Source organism: Sebastes fasciatus, chromosome 19, assembly GCF_043250625.1.
Source record: "Sebastes fasciatus isolate fSebFas1 chromosome 19, fSebFas1.pri, whole genome shotgun sequence".
NCBI classification, from domain to species: domain Eukaryota; kingdom Metazoa; phylum Chordata; class Actinopteri; order Perciformes; family Sebastidae; genus Sebastes; species Sebastes fasciatus.
The window spans coordinates 3765758-3784662 of record NC_133813.1 but is presented as its reverse complement, the minus strand read 5'-3'; the positions used below and the strand labels follow the sequence as shown (position 1 = coordinate 3784662).

The following is an 18905-nucleotide window of genomic DNA, read 5'->3' as shown; positions in this document are numbered from 1 at the left end:
ATAAAAGATAAAAATACAATATGTATATTGATGAGATGACAGTTTTGTCAGATTATTGCACAAAGTGTCAGATAATTATATAATTATTGCACAGCATCACATTATTAATTATCTGTTGATCGGCTAATTGTTTAATTAACTATCTCCTCAGCTGTGATCCAGTTATTGAAGGTAACAGCAGGTTTATTTGTTTCTATCAGGTATAAAACGCGAAGCATATATATATATTTACCCAAGTGGGCTTCCATACACTCATCTGATTGGCTGTTTCTTTTCCAGTCTTCTGATTGGCTGTTTTTTTCCTGTCATCTGATTGGCTGTTTTTTTTCCTGTCATCTGATTGGCTGTTTTTCCAGGCATCTGATTGGCTGTTTTTCCAGGCATCTGATTGGCTGCCGTAATGTTTTCATTCTGCTGAACACGGAAGTGACAGCTAGTGACACATGTAGTGACAGCTATACGGGCGTTTTTAACTCGTTTTAACTTTAATAATTCAGTGATTTATGTTTGATTTCATTACAGTGAAGGAACACATATCGGACCAGCAGCTACCTGAGCTTTTTATCTGCTATATTAGTCTTTCTTCGGCTGTTAAACAACCTAACAGACGTCCTTGTTTACTTTGTAACATCCTAGTTGGAGTTCACAACAGAGAAAGCAGCTAAAGATGGGTTCCTCTCTGATCTCAGCTGTGTTTCTAGTGAACTTCTCTGTAGTTTTAGCCTCTAAACAGCCCAACATCGTGTTCATCCTGGCAGATGACTTCGGTTGGTATGATGTCGGTTATCACAGCTCAGAGATCAGAACCCCAAACCTGGACAAGCTGTCAGCAGCAGGAGTCCGCCTGGAGAACTACTATGTTCAGCCTCTGTGTACCCCCTCCAGGACCCAGCTGATGACCGGCAGATACCAGGTGAGACCCAAAGCCTGCTGCCTGCAGCCTGCAGCCTGCTGCAACACACAACACAGGACCTATAGGTTCAAGTTAATACTATTCACAGAGTATAGAGGTAAATATGATTCATTAGTGGTTGGACCATATAGCATATTATGTCAAAATACAAAAACAGAACAAGTTATTTTGCCATAAATATTAACAGGACTTTGTATTTATCCAACATTAAACCTTTTATGATTTGATGTTAGCTAAATATCAGCAAACACAGAGAGCTGTTCAGCAAGGAGATGTTCTTTCAATAATATTTTAAATAGTTTTTTGCTATTTTCTTGAATGATATAACCAGGCAGAGTGTTTCATGTCACAGGGTCCTCAAGATGGGTTCAGGACAGGCTCTGAAATGAAGTTTTTCCTCAATGTCACTGAACATTTCTAGAAAAACACTAAATTTTTACGTCATGAAATCTATGTTTAGAATTATAAACCCTGAGTCACTGGTACCAGACAGTAGAAATATGAAATATATCATGTAATCATGTGACTATTTTAAATTTAGGAAATGCTTTTTAAAAATGTTTTTTTTTTATTATTATATTATTTTTATTGACACATTGTATTGATTTTATTGTTATTGTTTCTTTTTTATTATATTCTTTCTTTTTATTATTATTATTTATTTTCTTAATTTAAATTTTGAATGTTGAAGTTGTTTTCTCTAGTGTACTTAGTGAGTTCGTCTCTAAGCTCAATTACTTAAAACATGGTTTATAAACTATTATAATTACGAACTATAAATTGCATATATGAAAACAACCTCGATAAAAAGGGAAAAACGTAGTATAGAAAAAACAAAACACAAATTTACACATTAGGTAGATCGATAAACAGATAGACGTCCACCTTAGTGGAAATGTGTCTTCTCCAAATGCAGCAAAGTTACACACAATATACATAGACGGCCAGACGGGAGCAACATTAATATTTCCTACTGCAGTTTCTAAAAAAAAAAAAGCTCATGTCACACATATAACAGGAGGAAGTAAGTGCAAAAGGGGGGAGAAGTGTGAGACAGAAGAACAGGTTAGAGAAGAAGCCAGACGAGCTGTCAGGTGTGATGGACTTGATGTACTCGAGGTGTTTTTCTTGTAATTCTTACAGCCTACAGTACTTCATCAACAGCAGTTGAGCTGCATTGCAGAGCAGCGGGTCCTTCAAGTTTCCTTCCTCTGACAGGTAGATTTATCTGTCCTGAAATCTGTACAGAACACACGTCACTGATGGTAAGCTGTCATCGTGTCAGAAGTCATAGAGCCCTCTGGCTTTCTCTGCCAGGAAGAGTTTCACCTATCAACTCCCCTGTGAAGCTCATCATAAGGAGCTTCATACTAAAGAAGCCTCCAAGTAAAATCCAGAGTATATCTTTGGATTTGTACACTTTTCCATGTTTAGAAGAACTTTCCAGGAGGGAAAAAAAATCTAATTTGGACGTTGGTGGAAAGTAGAACAAAAGGACAAAGTTGTTATTTTGAAACTTTAGTTTGCATCACCGTCACCACAGACACTGCTGGTTCCCCCTTTACTATTCCATTTTCCACACATGGTGCATTTATTTCCTAACAACTGGCCTCATGCAGAAACATTCTCTTAAATTTCTCTTATATTTTCTCTTAATTATATTATTAAAAGGCCCAATTTGTGTTTGTTTTTTTAACTACAGATCCACACGGGCATGCAGCACGAGATCATCTGGCCCTGTCAGCCGAACTGTGTTCCTCTGGATGAGAAGATGCTGCCCCAGCTGATGAAGGAGGCGGGGTACGCCACACACATGGTGGGCAAGTGGCACCTGGGCATGTACAAGAAGGATTGCCTGCCCACACGCCGCGGCTTTGACTCCTACTTTGGTAGATTTCATTAAGAGTAAAGCCTTTGATGTGACTATGGATGCAGTTTTATTCCTGATATCACACGTTTATGTCTGGGTTAATGTGTGCTCCAGGCTACCTGTTGGGCAGCGAGGATTACTTCACTCATACCCGCTGTTGGGACATCTCTGCTGGTGCCAACCGCTGTGCGTTGGACCTGCGGGACGGAGAAGAGGTCGCCACCGGATACAAAGGAGCTTATTCCACTGAGCTGTTCAGCCAGAAGGCCACCAGCGTCATCGAGAACCACAACCCTAACAAGGTGACACACACACACATGCACACAGTGTCACAATGTAGAGCAGTATTTATTTATTATTATTTATTTAATCAGGCAGTCTCATTGAGATTAAGATCTCTTCTCAGAGAGAGACCTGAGAACAAGAAACATAATACAACAAGACAATAAACAGGAAATAAAAACAGTTACAAGAATCATGAAAAAGCATCAGATCACTGATAATACTTGTGTACTTTTAGGTGAGTAGGATTTTGAATAGAGCGCTTGAATTGGAGTATTTCTGATTTGTTGTATTTGTTAACTGCCCTTTACAGCAGTACGTCACAGAGGAGAGTCTTCACCTGCTGTTCTCTTCATCTTTCAGCCTCTCTTCCTCTACGTGGCGATGCAAGCGGTCCACTCACCGCTGCAGGTGCCCGAGCGCTACGTGGCCCCGTACAGCTTCATCAAAGACAACGATCGCAGGCAGTTTGCCGGCATGGCGTCAGCCATGGACGAGGCCGTGGGCAACATCACGTCGTCTCTGCAGCAGGCGGGACTCTGGGACAACACCGTCCTGGTCTTCTCAACAGGTAGGTTTATTTTGTAGATGTTTTTTTGAGATGTTGGATGATGAACTATTTATCTTCTCTAAAGTATTGTGGCAAATTCTAAAGGGACAGTGTGTAGGATTTTGCGACATCTAGTGGTGAGGTTGCAGATTGCAAACAACTTAGTACCCCTCCGCTCACTCCTCCCGGTAATGTGGTAACGTGAGCCGCTGAGTGCAAAACCGTGGTAACGCCGTTCACCTCACTCAGAGGTCCATACCATAATAATGCTGGATAGTTTACTGAATAATAATGCATCATATTTTAGTTGTTATATTTTGTGAGTCAAATCTGAAAAGCTGCAATGTAACCAGTAACACTTCTCTGTCAGGTAGATGTATGAGTGCAATGTTTTCCTCTGAAGTAAACTACACCTTCCACAGTAAGGAGTGTATGGTTGGGTTGCATATTTTCATAAGTTATTTCGGGGTACAATGAGTTAGAATAGTAACATAATTATACATCTTCATATTTCCTGATTTGAAATCTATCTTTGTCTCTTTTCTCTCTTTGTGTGGTGTCATTTTGACCCTCAGATAACGGAGGTCAGACGATGTGTGGCGGCAGCAACTGGCCGCTGCGAGGGAGGAAGTGGTCGCTGTGGGAAGGAGGGGTCCGGGGAGTCGGATTCGTCGCCAGCCCGCTGCTGAAGAAACCCGGTACCGTCAGCCGCGAACTCATGCACGTCTCCGATTGGCTGCCAACATTTGTTGGCCTGGCGGGAGGGAGCACCAACGGCACAAAGCCACTGGACGGATTCAACATGTGGAACGCCATCAGGTGAGCGGAGCTGTTTTACTGTAAATGATTCTCACACATCTGGGACTTTAATTCTTCAGCTGAGAGTGTTTCTGAGGTCAGAGCTGGTCAGAGTCTTCAGGGACTATTGTGAGTCTCAGAGGGTTAAATATAAGAAGCTGATAGTGATTTAATAAGTCATATGCAGCTGTAGGACCACAGATGTTCAGGTCCTCACAGGAGGTGGTTTTACAGTTCATGCATCAGACATGCTGCTGCTTTGTGTGTTGCTTATGTATCCGTATGTTTAACACTGCTTTCTATCTTACAGCAAAGGCTTTGCCTCACCCAGAGTGGAGCTGCTGCACAACATTGACCCTCGGTATGATGACCGCGGTGCATGTAAGTCCACATGTTTCACTGTTCATAAACGCTCCTGTTAATACCACCAGCTGGGTTTCATTTGTGCATTTGGACAAAGTTGAGTTTCTAACTGCCCTGTTCTGTGTAACTGGGTATGTACAGTATATCTATGTTAATATGCTCCCACACAGACCTGGTAAAGAATTTCAAAAGTTCCACAGGTTTGAGGAAATAGTACGTACAACAATTTCTGTTCTTAAAGGGAAGGATTGTTTTGAAGTTCCTGCTGTTGGTTTTACAGCACAAAAAGAGGGCTTTATTATTGGTGTATTTATTTTGACACCTTCACTTGATTCCCAGGTATGCACTGACATTAGGTGCCTACTGGTATGGTTTACATAGACACCACAGAGGGCGTTTTGTACCCGCTGGTAGTTTAATATTGTCTTAATCAGCGGTTTCTCCTTTTAGAGGTATTTTTAAAGATGGATGACCTCCATGATCAGCTCTGTCCTCTCCGCTCTCTGCAGGTCCTGGCGCCGGGCGCAAGTTAACTTTGGCTCAGATGGTCAGCGGAGACTCCTGGCCCAACTCTGGCTTCAATGTGTCCATTCACGCCGCCATTCGATCCTCAAACTGGAAGCTGCTGACTGGCTACCCGGGTCAGTATCTTCTATCAGCCATAATGACATGTTTAGTCTGAGTGGGGAGCGGGAAATCAAACCCACTTGTGCACAGAATCACTGCTTATCTCTGCTAATCAGTGGAGGAAGAAGTATTCAGATCCTTTAATTAAAGGTCCAGTTTGTAGCATTTAGGGGCAGAAATGGAATATAATATTAATTAGTATGTTTTCTTTAGTGTATAATCACCTAAAAATAAGAAAAGTTGTGTTTTCCTTAGCTTAGAATGAGCCGATTATATCTACATAGGGAGCGGGTCCTCTCTTTATTGAGCCGGCAGCCATGTTTCTACAGTAGCCTAGAACGGACAAACCAAACTCTGGCTGTAGAGAAAGACATTCACGTTTTTTGCGTCGGCCACCGTAGTTCTCCTACACGCTTGGCACACGGGAGAAGTTTCAGAAATCAGACGAAATCCTGCAGGTTCACCAGAAACTCCTTCAGCTCAGACTGCAGCAGCGACCAACCCACTGCGAACAGACCCAAATCCGGCTTCGCTGGCGCCTTCGACCTGCTGTCGGAACTTCGGCGGGAGGTGGAGAGCTCCGCGACCGGCAGCAGCGGCTCCTGCTTCTGCTTCTGTGGAGTTTGCGTTAGAGTCTGAGTTGTGGTGGAGGCTGGTCGTCGTTTGTTGGCGTTAACAGACTCCATTTCTAACCGAACACTAGCTATCGTTGCACACTGTTAGGCCTGTAAGCGGATCTGAAAATAAAGGCACTCGCGAGCGATCATGACGTCACATCCGTTGGATTTTTCCAGAAAACCCGGCCCGGGTCCTTCGCATTAAAATCAGTCTACAGGCTGAGAGAGGAAACCCAGAAAGTCGCGGAAGGTCTCATTTTTTTTAGGTTAGTTTACAACCTGTTCATACATTGGCAATAAAAAAACTTTTAAAAACTTCCCTTTAGTCCCTTTAACAATGCATTTTATTTAATAAGCATATTATTTGTCTTTTTAATGTAAAACTACAGCTGTCAGATAAATGTAGTGCAGCAAAGTAGTATTTACTTTCAGCTGCTGATGTCCTTCATCTTCCTCCAGGTTGTCCCACTTGGTTCCCGCGGCCCGGCCAAAACACCTCTGAGTCGAGGATGGATCCTCTGAAGTCCGTGATGCTGTTCGACATAGAAAAGGACCCAGAGGAGAGGGATGAAGTATCCGCTCTCTTCCCCACGGTAGTGGAGTATCTCCTCGGGAGGCTCCAGCAGTACCAGAAATCTGCTGTGCCGATAATCTTCCCAGATGAAGACCCCAGATGTGACCCCGGCCCCGATGGAGCCTGGGGACCCTGGGCTTAGATGGCAATGACATGATGAAGGTGGTAGCACCTTGTTTACTGTGAATTACATCAGCAGGAATCTATTCTGGAGATTTTTTTACTCTATGATGATCAGATTTTAATGCACATTCATCACACAATAATTTCAAACAGTCTAACCTCAATTATGCAGCTTTTTCGCTTATATTTTATCATGTGACCAACTAGATTCTTTACTTTTCCAGTGACCAGTGGAGTCATTAACTGACTGATGCTGCTGTTATTATTGATCTGGGTGTCCCAGCTCTGAGAGGCTTCCTGAAGTGATTGCGTAAACGCTGTCAGCTACACATGTTGCTGATTTGTAAAGACTATACCTCCCTGCTGTTTCAGGTATTTGCACTTCATTTATCTACTGTTGAGAAGCTGCAGGCGACATGGATATGTCAAAATATTCCACCAACCAAACGTCAGATAGATGGATGGATGGATAAAACTGTTAAAACTACGGTTGACATAACAACTGCTAACAGGTCAGGGAATCTTTTAGTTTGTTCAGGGCGAGGATCGTTGAGGGAGTACATTTTTTTTCTGGGCCAGTGGGACTTTGTAGCGTCCTGGAGGATTGGTGGAGGGGATGAAAGGAGTCCTGCTTGATCAGAGTGGCTTTCCTGATCAGTAACCAGGTCTACAGTTTGAGGGCATTGTACCAGGATGAAATGTTCAAGTGACCTGTAAACCAGGATTAAAATGTCCTTTCTTGTGCACTGTGTGCTGGGAAAAGGACAGGGATGTGTCTCCGTCCCAAGGTATCTAAATAACAGTGTTTGTTCCAACCTCTGGGTCTGAAAAGTGAAGCCAATGCTGAAGTGCCTTAAACCTGCATTCTTTCTAACAGCCAGCAAGGGGCGACTCCTCTGGTTGCAAAAAGAAGTCTGACTGTATAGAAGTCTATGAGAAAATGAGTCTACTTCTGGCTAAAAGGAGAACAAATATTGGACTTTAACACGACAGGTTGCCTGAAACACGACTCCAAATGAAGGACAATGTTGCTCTGTATCTGCTGGATGTGTAAATAATGTCACACAATGTGTGATTGTGTCAATGTTGTGTTTACATCTTGTTGCATTGCCCCAAATGGCCAAAAATGTCATATTTCAGGTTTGAATTTATTTTTTAAAATGCTTTAAATTAACGCTGCTCTACTTTTTTAAAATGTTGTATTCATTTTGCACAACAATATTCTTAAGTGCCTACTGGTCAAAGCTTAAGATGTGTTACCAAATGTATGTGTTTTATTAAAAAAAAATACTTAAAGGGACTGTTTGTAACTTTTTAAGCGTATAAATGTAGCGGGTCGCCACACATGCGCGTTTGCATATGCGCGCTCACGTGTGGCCGGAGCCTCGTCTCCGCTGCCTGCTTACCTTCACTCAGACAGCGCGCGTTCTCGCGTACTCGCTCCACCTCTAGACGTGAACGCGCGCTCACTCCACACTGCAGAAGAGTTAGTTTAGCTCTGAGAATATCTAGTGAATGTTCAGGGGACGTTTGTGCAGAAATAAATGCTGCAGCTCCTCCAGACCAACAGAGGTTTCCCGTGTCTTGTGAAGTGACGGAGCTCCTCCACGTGTTACGTTGTCGTCTCGTTACCGACCGGGAGCTGGTGTCTCCCTGCGGCTGCCGGCTGCGGTCGGGAGGCGATAACGTAACTCGTTGAGGAGCCCCGCTGCCTGCGCAGAGGCAGGAAAAGCCAACACTAGGATCAGCAGTGATTCATGGAGAGACCTTCGTCTGGTCAGCTAACATTACTGCCAAGCAGCTGAAATATAGAGTGATATTGTGGTTTTAGCTGACGTGTGTCGCCTCACTGTTTTGAGCGATGCTCGTCCATGTCTATTTAGAGCGAGCAAGCGCGAGCTTGACGCTGACTTTTATTGATTTCACGGCCACAGGTGTTGCTGTTAACAAGCATTTCTGAAAGTTACAAATAGTCCCTTAAATAAAGAGGCAAAAATGCAGTGAAATGGTTCTGGATGCTGATCTTCAGCTCTAGCAGTATGAGTAATGTAGTGCAAATAAAATGCTGGTAGATATGTCACTACTTCTTCAACTAATAATTATACTCATTATTGATTAATCTGCTTTTTATAAAAAAAAATCTCAAACAATAATGACAATATTTAATTTGCTAGTTTTGTCTCATCAACAGTACAAAACCCTAAAATAATCAATTTAAAGTGATGTGAAACAGAGAAGAACAGCTAATTTAAGAGGCATTTTTGCTAATGCTTTTACTCTTGTGTTAGACTCTATTTTAGCTTCTATCCTATAGCTTTTATTTTTAGCTTGTTTTTATTTTCTAATCTTTAATGTTTTTATAACTGTTTTAATTATGTCTTAATGTTCTCTTGCACTTTGTCGCAATGATCTTGAATGTTTATGTAAAGCACTTTGAATTGCCCTGTTGCTGAAATGTGCTCTATAAATAAAGCTGCCTTGCCTTATTCCACCACTGGTAATTTGTTTGATTTTAATCTGTGTAAATTAACTTTCTGTTTAATTTTCCCTTTTATTTATGTATTTATTTTTTATTTTTTATTTTTTATTTATTTATGTATTTATTGATGAAAGAAATGTGTGAAGAAATGTATAAAGAAAAGAATACATAAATAAATAAGTTTGGGAAAATAAATAAGGGGTGAAATGCAAAGGGAAACCGTGCAGAAATATATGCATAAGTACATAAATAAATACACACATTTAAAAATAGATATATAAAAAATTAATGCAAAAATAAATACATAAATAAATAAAAGGGGAAATGACAATTTTACACTTTGTCGCAATGTTGTTGAATGTTTATGTAAAGCACGTTGAATTGCCCTGTTGCTGAAATGTACATGTAGTGACAGCTAGGGGGGGTTATAACTTTTATAATTCAGTGATTTATCTTTGATTTATTACACAGAATGAGCACAGTTATGACAGGCAGTTACCTGAGCCTCTTATCTTCTATATCAGTCTTTCTTCTCTCGTTAAACAACCTAACAGACGTCCTTGTTTACTTTGTGACATCTTAGTTGGAGTTCATAACAGAGAAAGGAACTAAAGATGGGTTCCTCTCTGATCTCAGCTGTGTTTCTAGTGAACTTCTCTGTAGTTTTAGCCTCTAAACAGCCCAACATCGTGTTCATCCTGGCAGATGACTTCGGTTGGTATGATGTCGGTTATCACAGCTCAGAGATCAGAACCCCAAACCTGGACAAGCTGTCAGCAGCAGGAGTCCGCCTGGAGAACTACTATGTTCAGCCTCTGTGTACCCCCTCCAGGACCCAGCTGATGACCGGCAGATACCAGGTGAGACCCAAAGCCTGCTGCCTGCTGCAGGGTGCAGGCTTTAAAGGGTTCATTCTTGTATTCTTTCTTTTATTCAGATCTCCATTAGCTGTGTCTGAAGCCCAGCTACTCTTCCTGGAGTCCACTTAAATCACTTTGAACTGTTTTAGGCTACAATTCAGTACACAATCACATTACAATCTTTACCAAACAATGACCACAACATGAAAACACAACAATATTCAAGACACAACCCAACACACAACACAGGACCTATAGGTTCAAGTTAATACTATTCACAGAGTATAGAGGTAAATATGATTCATTAGTGGTTGGACCATATAGCATATTATGTCAAAATACAAAAACATACAAAAACAGAACAAGTTATTTTGCCATAAATATTAACAGGACTTTGTATTTATCCAACATTAAACCTTTTATGATTTGATGTTAGCTAAATATCAGCAAACACAGAGAGCTGTTCAGCAAGGAGATGTTCTTTCAATAATATTTTAAATAGTTTTTTGCTATTTTCTTGAATGATATAACCAGGCAGAGTGTTTCATGTCACAGGGTCCTCAAGATGGGTTCAGGACAGGCTCTGAAATGAAGTTTTTCCTCAATGTCACTGAACATTTCTAGAAAAACACTCAATTTTTACGTCATGAAATCTATGTTTAGAATTATAAACCCTGAGTCACTGGTACCAGACAGTAGAAATATGAAATATATCATGTAATCATGTGACTATTTTAAATTTAGGAAATGCTTTTTAAAAATGTTTTTTTTTTTATTATTATATTATTTTTATTGACACATTGTATTGATTTTATTGTTATTGTTTCTTTTTATTATTATTATTTATTTTCTTAATTTAAATTTTGAATGTTGAAGTTGTTTTCTCTAGTGTACTTAGTGAGTTCGTCTCTAAGCTCAATTACTTAAAACATGGTTTATAAACTATTATAATTACGAACTATAAATTGCATATATGAAAACAACCTCGATAAAAAGGGAAAAACGTAGTATAGAAAAAACAAAACACAAATTTACACATTAGATAGATCGATAAACAGATAGACGTCCACCTTAGTGGAAATGTGTCTTCTCCAAATGCAGCAAAGTTACACACAATATACATAGACGGCCAGACGGGAGCAACATTAATATTTCCTACTGCAGTTTCTAAAAAAAAAAAAGCTCATGTCACACATATAACAGGAGGAAGTAAGTGCAAAAGGGGGGAGAAGTGTGAGACAGAAGAACAGGTTAGAGAAGAAGCCAGACGAGCTGTCAGGTGTGATGGACTTGATGTACTCGAGGTGTTTTTCTTGTAATTCTTACAGCCTACAGTACTTCATCAACAGCAGTTGAGCTGCATTGCAGAGCAGCGGGTCCTTCAAGTTTCCTTCCTCTGACAGGTAGATTTATCTGTCCTGAAATCTGTACAGAACACACGTCACTGATGGTAAGCTGTCATCGTGTCAGAAGTCATAGAGCCCTCTGGCTTTCTCTGCCAGGAAGAGTTTCACCTATCAACTCCCCTGTGAAGCTCATCATAAGGAGCTTCATACTAAAGAAGCCTCCAAGTAAAATCCAGAGTATATCTTTGGATTTGTACACTTTTCCATGTTTAGAAGAACTTTCCAGGAGGGAAAAAAAATCTAATTTGGACGTTGGTGGAAAGTAGAACAAAAGGACAAAGTTGTTATTTTGAAACTTTAGTTTGCATCACCGTCACCACAGACACTGCTGGTTCCCCCTTTACTATTCCATTTTCCACACATGGTGCATTTATTTCCTAACAACTGGCCTCATGCAGAAACATTCTCTTAAATTTCTCTTATATTTTCTCTTAATTATATTATTAAAAGGCCCAATTTGTGTTTGTTCTTTTAACTACAGATCCACACGGGCATGCAGCACGAGATCATCTGGCCCTGTCAGCCGAACTGTGTTCCTCTGGATGAGAAGATGCTGCCCCAGCTGATGAAGAAGGCGGGGTACGCCACACACATGGTGGGCAAGTGGCACCTGGGCATGTACAAGAAGGATTGCCTGCCCACACGCCGCGGCTTTGACTCCTACTTTGGTAGATTTCATTAAGAGTAAAGCCTTTGATGTGACTATGGATGCAGTTTTATTCTTGATATCACACGTTTATGTCTGGGTTAATGTGTGCTCTAGGCTACCTGTTGGGCAGCGAGGATTACTTCACTCATACCCGCTGTTGGGACATCTCTGCTGGTGCCAACCGCTGTGCGTTGGACCTGCGGGACGGAGAAGAGGTCGCCACCGGATACAAAGGAGCTTATTCCACTGAGCTGTTCAGCCAGAAGGCCACCAGCGTCATCGAGAACCACAACCCTAACAAGGTGACACACACACACATGCACACAGTGTCACAATGTAGAGCAGTATTTATTTATTATTATTTATTTAATCAGGCAGTCTCATTGAGATTAAGATCTCTTCTCCAAGAGAGAGACCTGAGAACAAGAAACATAATACAACAAGACAATAAACAGGAAATAAAAACAGTTACAAGAATCATGAAAAAGCATCAGATCACTGATAATACTTGTGTACTTTTAGGTGAGTAGGATTTTGAATAGAGCGCTTGAATTGGAGTATTTCTGATTTGTTGTATTTGTTAACTGCCCTTTACAGCAGTACGTCACAGAGGAGAGTCTTCACCTGCTGTTCTCTTCATCTTTCAGCCTCTCTTCCTCTACGTGGCGATGCAAGCGGTCCACTCACCGCTGCAGGTGCCCGAGCGCTACGTGGCCCCGTACAGCTTCATCAAAGACAACGATCGCAGGCAGTTTGCCGGCATGGCGTCAGCCATGGACGAGGCCGTGGGCAACATCACGTCGTCTCTGCAGCAGGCGGGACTCTGGGACAACACCGTCCTGGTCTTCTCAACAGGTAGGTTTATTTTGTAGATGTTTTTTTGAGATGTTGGATGATGAACTATTTATCTTCTCTAAAGTATTGTGGCAAATTCTAAAGGGACAGTGTGTAGGATTTTGCGACATCTAGTGGTGAGGTTGCAGATTGCAAACAACTTAGTACCCCTCCGCTCACTCCTCCCGGTAATGTGGTAACGTGAGCCGCTGAGTGCAAAACCGTGGTAACGCCGTTCACCTCACTCAGAGGTCCATACCATAATAATGCTGGATAGTTTACTGAATAATAATGCATCATATTTTAGTTGTTATATTTTGTGAGTCAAATCTGAAAAGCTGCAATGTAACCAGTAACACTTCTCTGTCAGGTAGATGTATGAGTGCAATGTTTTCCTCTGAAGTAAACTACACCTTCCACAGTAAGGAGTGTATGGTTGGGTTGCATATTTTCATAAGTTATTTCGGGGTACAATGAGTTAGAATAGTAACATAATTATACATCTTCATATTTCCTGATTTGAAATCTATCTTTGTCTCTTTTCTCTCTTTGTGTGGTGTCATTTTGACCCTCAGATAACGGAGGTCAGACGATGTGTGGCGGCAGCAACTGGCCGCTGCGAGGGAGGAAGTGGTCGCTGTGGGAAGGAGGGGTCCGGGGAGTCGGATTCGTCGCCAGCCCGCTGCTGAAGAAACCCGGTACCGTCAGCCGCGAACTCATGCACGTCTCCGATTGGCTGCCAACATTTGTTGGCCTGGCGGGAGGGAGCACCAACGGCACAAAGCCACTGGACGGATTCAACATGTGGAACGCCATCAGGTGAGCGGAGCTGTTTTACTGTAAATGATTCTCACACATCTGGGACTTTAATTCTTCAGCTGAGAGTGTTTCTGAGGTCAGAGCTGGTCAGAGTCTTCAGGGACTATTGTGGGTCTCAGAGGGTTAAATATAAGAAGCTGATAGTGATTTAATAAGTCATATGCAGCTGTAGGACCACAGATGTTCAGGTCCTCACAGGAGGTGGTTTTACAGTTCATGCATCAGACATGCTGCTGCTTTGTGTGTTGCTTATGTATCCGTATGTTTAACACTGCTTTCTATCTTACAGCAAAGGCTTTGCCTCACCCAGAGTGGAGCTGCTGCACAACATTGACCCTCGGTATGATGACCGCGGTGCATGTAAGTCCACATGTTTCACTGTTCATAAACGCTCCTGTTAATACCACCAGCTGGGTTTCATTTGTGCATTTGGACAAAGTTGAGTTTCTAACTGCCCTGTTCTGTGTAACTGGGTATGTACAGTATATCTATGTTAATATGCTCCCACACAGACCTGGTAAAGAATTTCAAAAGTTCCACAGGTTTGAGGAAATAGTACGTACAACAATTTCTGTTCTTAAAGGGAAGGATTGTTTTGAAGTTCCTGCTGTTGGTTTTACAGCACAAAAAGAGGGCTTTATTATTGGTGTATTTATTTTGACACCTTCACTTGATTCCCAGGTATGCACTGACATTAGGTGCCTACTGGTATGGTTTACATAGACACCACAGAGGGCGTTTTGTACCCGCTGGTAGTTTAATATTGTCTTAATCAGCGGTTTCTCCTTTTAGAGGTATTTTTAAAGATGGATGACCTCCATGATCAGCTCTGCCCTCTCCGCTCTCTGCAGGTCCTGGCGCCGGGCGCAAGTTAACTTTGGCTCAGATGGTCAGCGGAGACTCCTGGCCCAACTCTGGCTTCAATGTGTCCATTCACGCCGCCATTCGATCCTCAAACTGGAAGCTGCTGACTGGCTACCCGGGTCAGTATCTTCTATCAGCCATAATGACATGTTTAGTCTGAGTGGGGAGCGGGAAATCAAACCCACTTGTGCACAGAATCACTGCTTATCTCTGCTAATCAGTGGAGGAAGAAGTATTCAGATCCTTTAATTAAAGGTCCAGTTTGTAGCATTTAGGGGCAGAAATGGAATATAATATTAATTAGTATGTTTTCTTTAGTGTATAATCACCTAAAAATAAGAAAAGTTGTGTTTTCCTTAGCTTAGAATGAGCCGATTATATCTACATAGGGAGCGGGTCCTCTCTTTATTGAGCCGGCAGCCATGTTTCTACAGTAGCCTAGAACGGACAAACCAAACTCTGGCTGTAGAGAAAGACATTCACGTTTTTTGCGTCGGCCACCGTAGTTCTCCTACACGCTTGGCACACGGGAGAAGTTTCAGAAATCAGACGAAATCCTGCAGGTTCACCAGAAACTCCTTCAGCTCAGACTGCAGCAGCGACCAACCCACTGCGAACAGACCCAAATCCGGCTTCGCTGGCGCCTTCGACCTGCTGTCGGAACTTCGGCGGGAGGTGGAGAGCTCCGCGACCGGCAGCAGCGGCTCCTGCTTCTGCTTCTGTGGAGTTTGCGTTAGAGTCTGAGTTGTGGTGGAGGCTGGTCGTCGTTTGTTGGCGTTAACAGACTCCATTTCTAACCGAACACTAGCTATCGTTGCACACTGTTAGGCCTGTAAGCGGATCTGAAAATAAAGGCACTCGCGAGCGATCATGACGTCACATCCGTTGGATTTTTCCAGAAAACCCGGCCCGGGTCCTTCACATTAAAATCAGTCTACAGGCTGAGAGAGGAAACCCAGAAAGTCGCGGAAGGTCTCATTTTTTTTAGGTTAGTTTACAACCTGTTCATACATTGGCAATAAAAAAACTTTTAAAAACTTCCCTTTAGTCCCTTTAACAATGCATTTTATTTAATAAGCATATTATTTGTCTTTTTAATGTAAAACTACAGCTGTCAGATAAATGTAGTGCAGCAAAGTAGTATTTACTTTCAGCTGCTGATGTCCTTCATCTTCCTCCAGGTTGTCCCACTTGGTTCCCGCGGCCCGGCCAAAACACCTCTGAGTCGAGGATGGATCCTCTGAAGTCCGTGATGCTGTTCGACATAGAAAAGGACCCAGAGGAGAGGGATGAAGTATCCGCTCTCTTCCCCACGGTAGTGGAGTATCTCCTCGGGAGGCTCCAGCAGTACCAGAAATCTGCTGTGCCGATAATCTTCCCAGATGAAGACCCCAGATGTGACCCCGGCCCCGATGGAGCCTGGGGACCCTGGGCTTAGATGGCAATGACATGATGAAGGTGGTAGCACCTTGTTTACTGTGAATTACATCAGCAGGAATCTATTCTGGAGATTTTTTTACTCTATGATGATCAGATTTTAATGCACATTCATCACACAATAATTTCAAACAGTCTAACCTCAATTATGCAGCTTTTTCGCTTATATTTTATCATGTGACCAACTAGATTCTTTACTTTTCCAGTGACCAGTGGAGTCATTAACTGACTGATGCTGCTGTTATTATTGATCTGGGTGTCCCAGCTCTGAGAGGCTTCCTGAAGTGATTGCGTAAACGCTGTCAGCTACACATGTTGCTGATTTGTAAAGACTATACCTCCCTGCTGTTTCAGGTATTTGCACTTCATTTATCTACTGTTGAGAAGCTGCAGGCGACATGGATATGTCAAAATATTCCACCAACCAAACGTCAGATAGATGGATGGATGGATAAAACTGTTAAAACTACGGTTGACATAACAACTGCTAACAGGTCAGGGAATCTTTTAGTTTGTTCAGGGCGAGGATCGTTGAGGGAGTACATTTTTTTTCTGGGCCAGTGGGACTTTGTAGCGTCCTGGAGGATTGGTGGAGGGGATGAAAGGAGTCCTGCTTGATCAGAGTGGCTTTCCTGATCAGTAACCAGGTCTACAGTTTGAGGGCATTGTACCAGGATGAAATGTTCAAGTGACCTGTAAACCAGGATTAAAATGTCCTTTCTTGTGCACTGTGTGCTGGGAAAAGGACAGGGATGTGTCTCCGTCCCAAGGCATCTAAATAACAGTGTTTGTTCCAACCTCTGGGTCTGAAAAGTGAAGCCAATGCTGAAGTGCCTTAAACCTGCATTCTCTCTAACAGCCAGCAGGGGGCGAGTCCTCTGGTTGCAAAAAGAAGTCTGACTGTATAGAAGTCTATGAGAAAATGAGTCTACTTCTGGCTAAAAGGAGAACAAATATTGGACTTTAACACGACAGGTTGCCTGAAACACGACTCCAAATGAAGGACAATGTTGCTCTGTATCTGCTGGATGTGTAAATAATGTCACACAATGTGTGATTGTGTCAATGTTGTGTTTACATCTTGTTGCATTGCCCCAAATGGCCAAAAATGTCATATTTCAGGTTTGAATTTATTTTTTAAAATGCTTTAAATTAACGCTGCTCTACTTTTTTAAAATGTTGTATTCATTTTGCACACCAATATTCTTAAGTGCCTACTGGTCAAAGCTTAAGATGTGTTACCAAATGTATGTGTTTTATTAAAAAAAAATACTTAAAGGGACTGTTTGTAACTTTTTAAGCGTATAAATGTAGCGGGTCGCCACACATGCGCGTTTGCATATGCGCGCTCACGTGTGGCCGGAGCCTCGTCTCCGCTGCCTGCTTACCTTCACTCAGACAGCGCGCGTTCTCGCGTACTCGCTCCACCTCTAGACGTGAACGCGCGCTCACTCCACACTGCAGAAGAGTTAGTTTAGCTCTGAGAATATCTAGTGAATGTTCAGGGGACGTTTGTGCAGAAATAAATGCTGCAGCTCCTCCAGACCAACAGAGGTTTCCCGTGTCTTGTGAAGTGACGGAGCTCCTCCACGTGTTACGTTGTCGTCTCGTTACCGACCGGGAGCTGGTGTCTCCCTGCGGCTGCCGGCTGCGGTCGGGAGGCGATAACGTAACTCGTTGAGTAGCCCCGCTGCCTCAGCCTGCGCAGAGGCAGGAAAAGCCAACACTAGGATCAGCAGTGATTCATGGAGAGACCTTGGTCTGGTCAGCTAACATTACTGCCAAGCAGCTGAAATATAGAGTGATATTGTGGTTTTAGCTGACGTGTGTCGCCTCACTGTTTTGAGCGATGCTCGTCCATGTCTATTTAGAGCGAGCAAGCGCGAGCTTGACGCTGACTTTTATTGATTTCACGGCCGCAGGTGTTGCTGTTAACAAGCATTTCTGAAAGTTACAAATAGTCCCTTAAATAAAGAGGCAAAAATGCAGTGAAATGGTTCTGGATGCTGATCTTCAGCTCTAGCAGTATGAGTAATGTAGTGCAAATAAAATGCTGGTAGATATGTCACTACTTCTTCAACTAATAATTATACTCATTATTGATTAATCTGCTTTTTATAAAAAAAAATCTCAAACAATAATGACAATATTTAATTTGCTAGTTTTGTCTCATCAACAGTACAAAACCCTAAAATAATCAATTTAAAGTGATGTGAAACAGAGAAGAACAGCTAATTTAAGAGGCATTTTTGCTAATGCTTTTACTCTTGTGTTAGACTCTATTTTAGCTTCTATCCTATAGCTTTTATTTTTAGCTTGTTTTTATTTTCTAATCTTTAATGTTTTTATAACTGTTTTAATTATGTCTTAATGTTCTCTTGCACTTTGTCGCAATGATCTTGAATGTTTATGTAAAGCACTTTGAATTGCCCTGTTGCTGAAATGTGCTCTATAAATAAAGCTGCCTTGCCTTATTCCACCACTGGTAATTTGTTTGATTTTAATCTGTGTAAATTAACTTTCTGTTTAATTTTCCCTTTTATTTATGTATTTATTTTTTATTTTTTATTTTTTATTTATTTATGTATTTATTGATGAAAGAAATGTGTGAAGAAATGTATAAAGAAAAGAATACATAAATAAATAAGTTTGGGAAAATAAATAAGGGGTGAAATGCAAAGGGAAACCATGCAGAAATATATGCATAAGTACATAAATAAATACACACATTTAAAAATAGATATATAAAAAATTAATGCAAAAATAAATACATAAATAAATAAAAGGGGAAATGACAATTTTACACTTTGTCGCAATGTTGTTGAATGTTTATGTAAAGC

General features: G+C 41.7%; 2 protein-coding genes across 2 annotated transcripts; both read left to right on the top strand.

Moving 5' to 3' along the window:
- Positions 1-416: 416 nt before the first annotated feature.
- On the top strand, positions 417-7857 carry LOC141756830 (arylsulfatase B-like). Its single transcript, XM_074616722.1, has 8 exons — positions 417-913; positions 2616-2802; positions 2898-3085; positions 3429-3636; positions 4191-4434; positions 4724-4794; positions 5286-5417; positions 6480-7857. The coding sequence occupies exons 1-8, from the start codon at positions 668-670 to the stop codon at positions 6734-6736; spliced, it is 1533 nt and encodes a 510-aa protein (XP_074472823.1). The 5' UTR covers positions 417-667; the 3' UTR covers positions 6737-7857.
- Positions 7858-9693: 1836 nt separating this feature from the next.
- LOC141757148 (arylsulfatase B-like) lies at positions 9694-18544 on the top strand. Its single transcript, XM_074617437.1, has 9 exons — positions 9694-10056; positions 11944-12130; positions 12226-12413; positions 12759-12966; positions 13521-13764; positions 14054-14124; positions 14616-14747; positions 15810-17187; positions 17765-18544. The coding sequence occupies exons 1-8, from the start codon at positions 9811-9813 to the stop codon at positions 16064-16066; spliced, it is 1533 nt and encodes a 510-aa protein (XP_074473538.1). The 5' UTR covers positions 9694-9810; the 3' UTR covers positions 16067-17187; positions 17765-18544.
- The last annotated feature ends 361 nt before the right edge of the window (positions 18545-18905 follow it).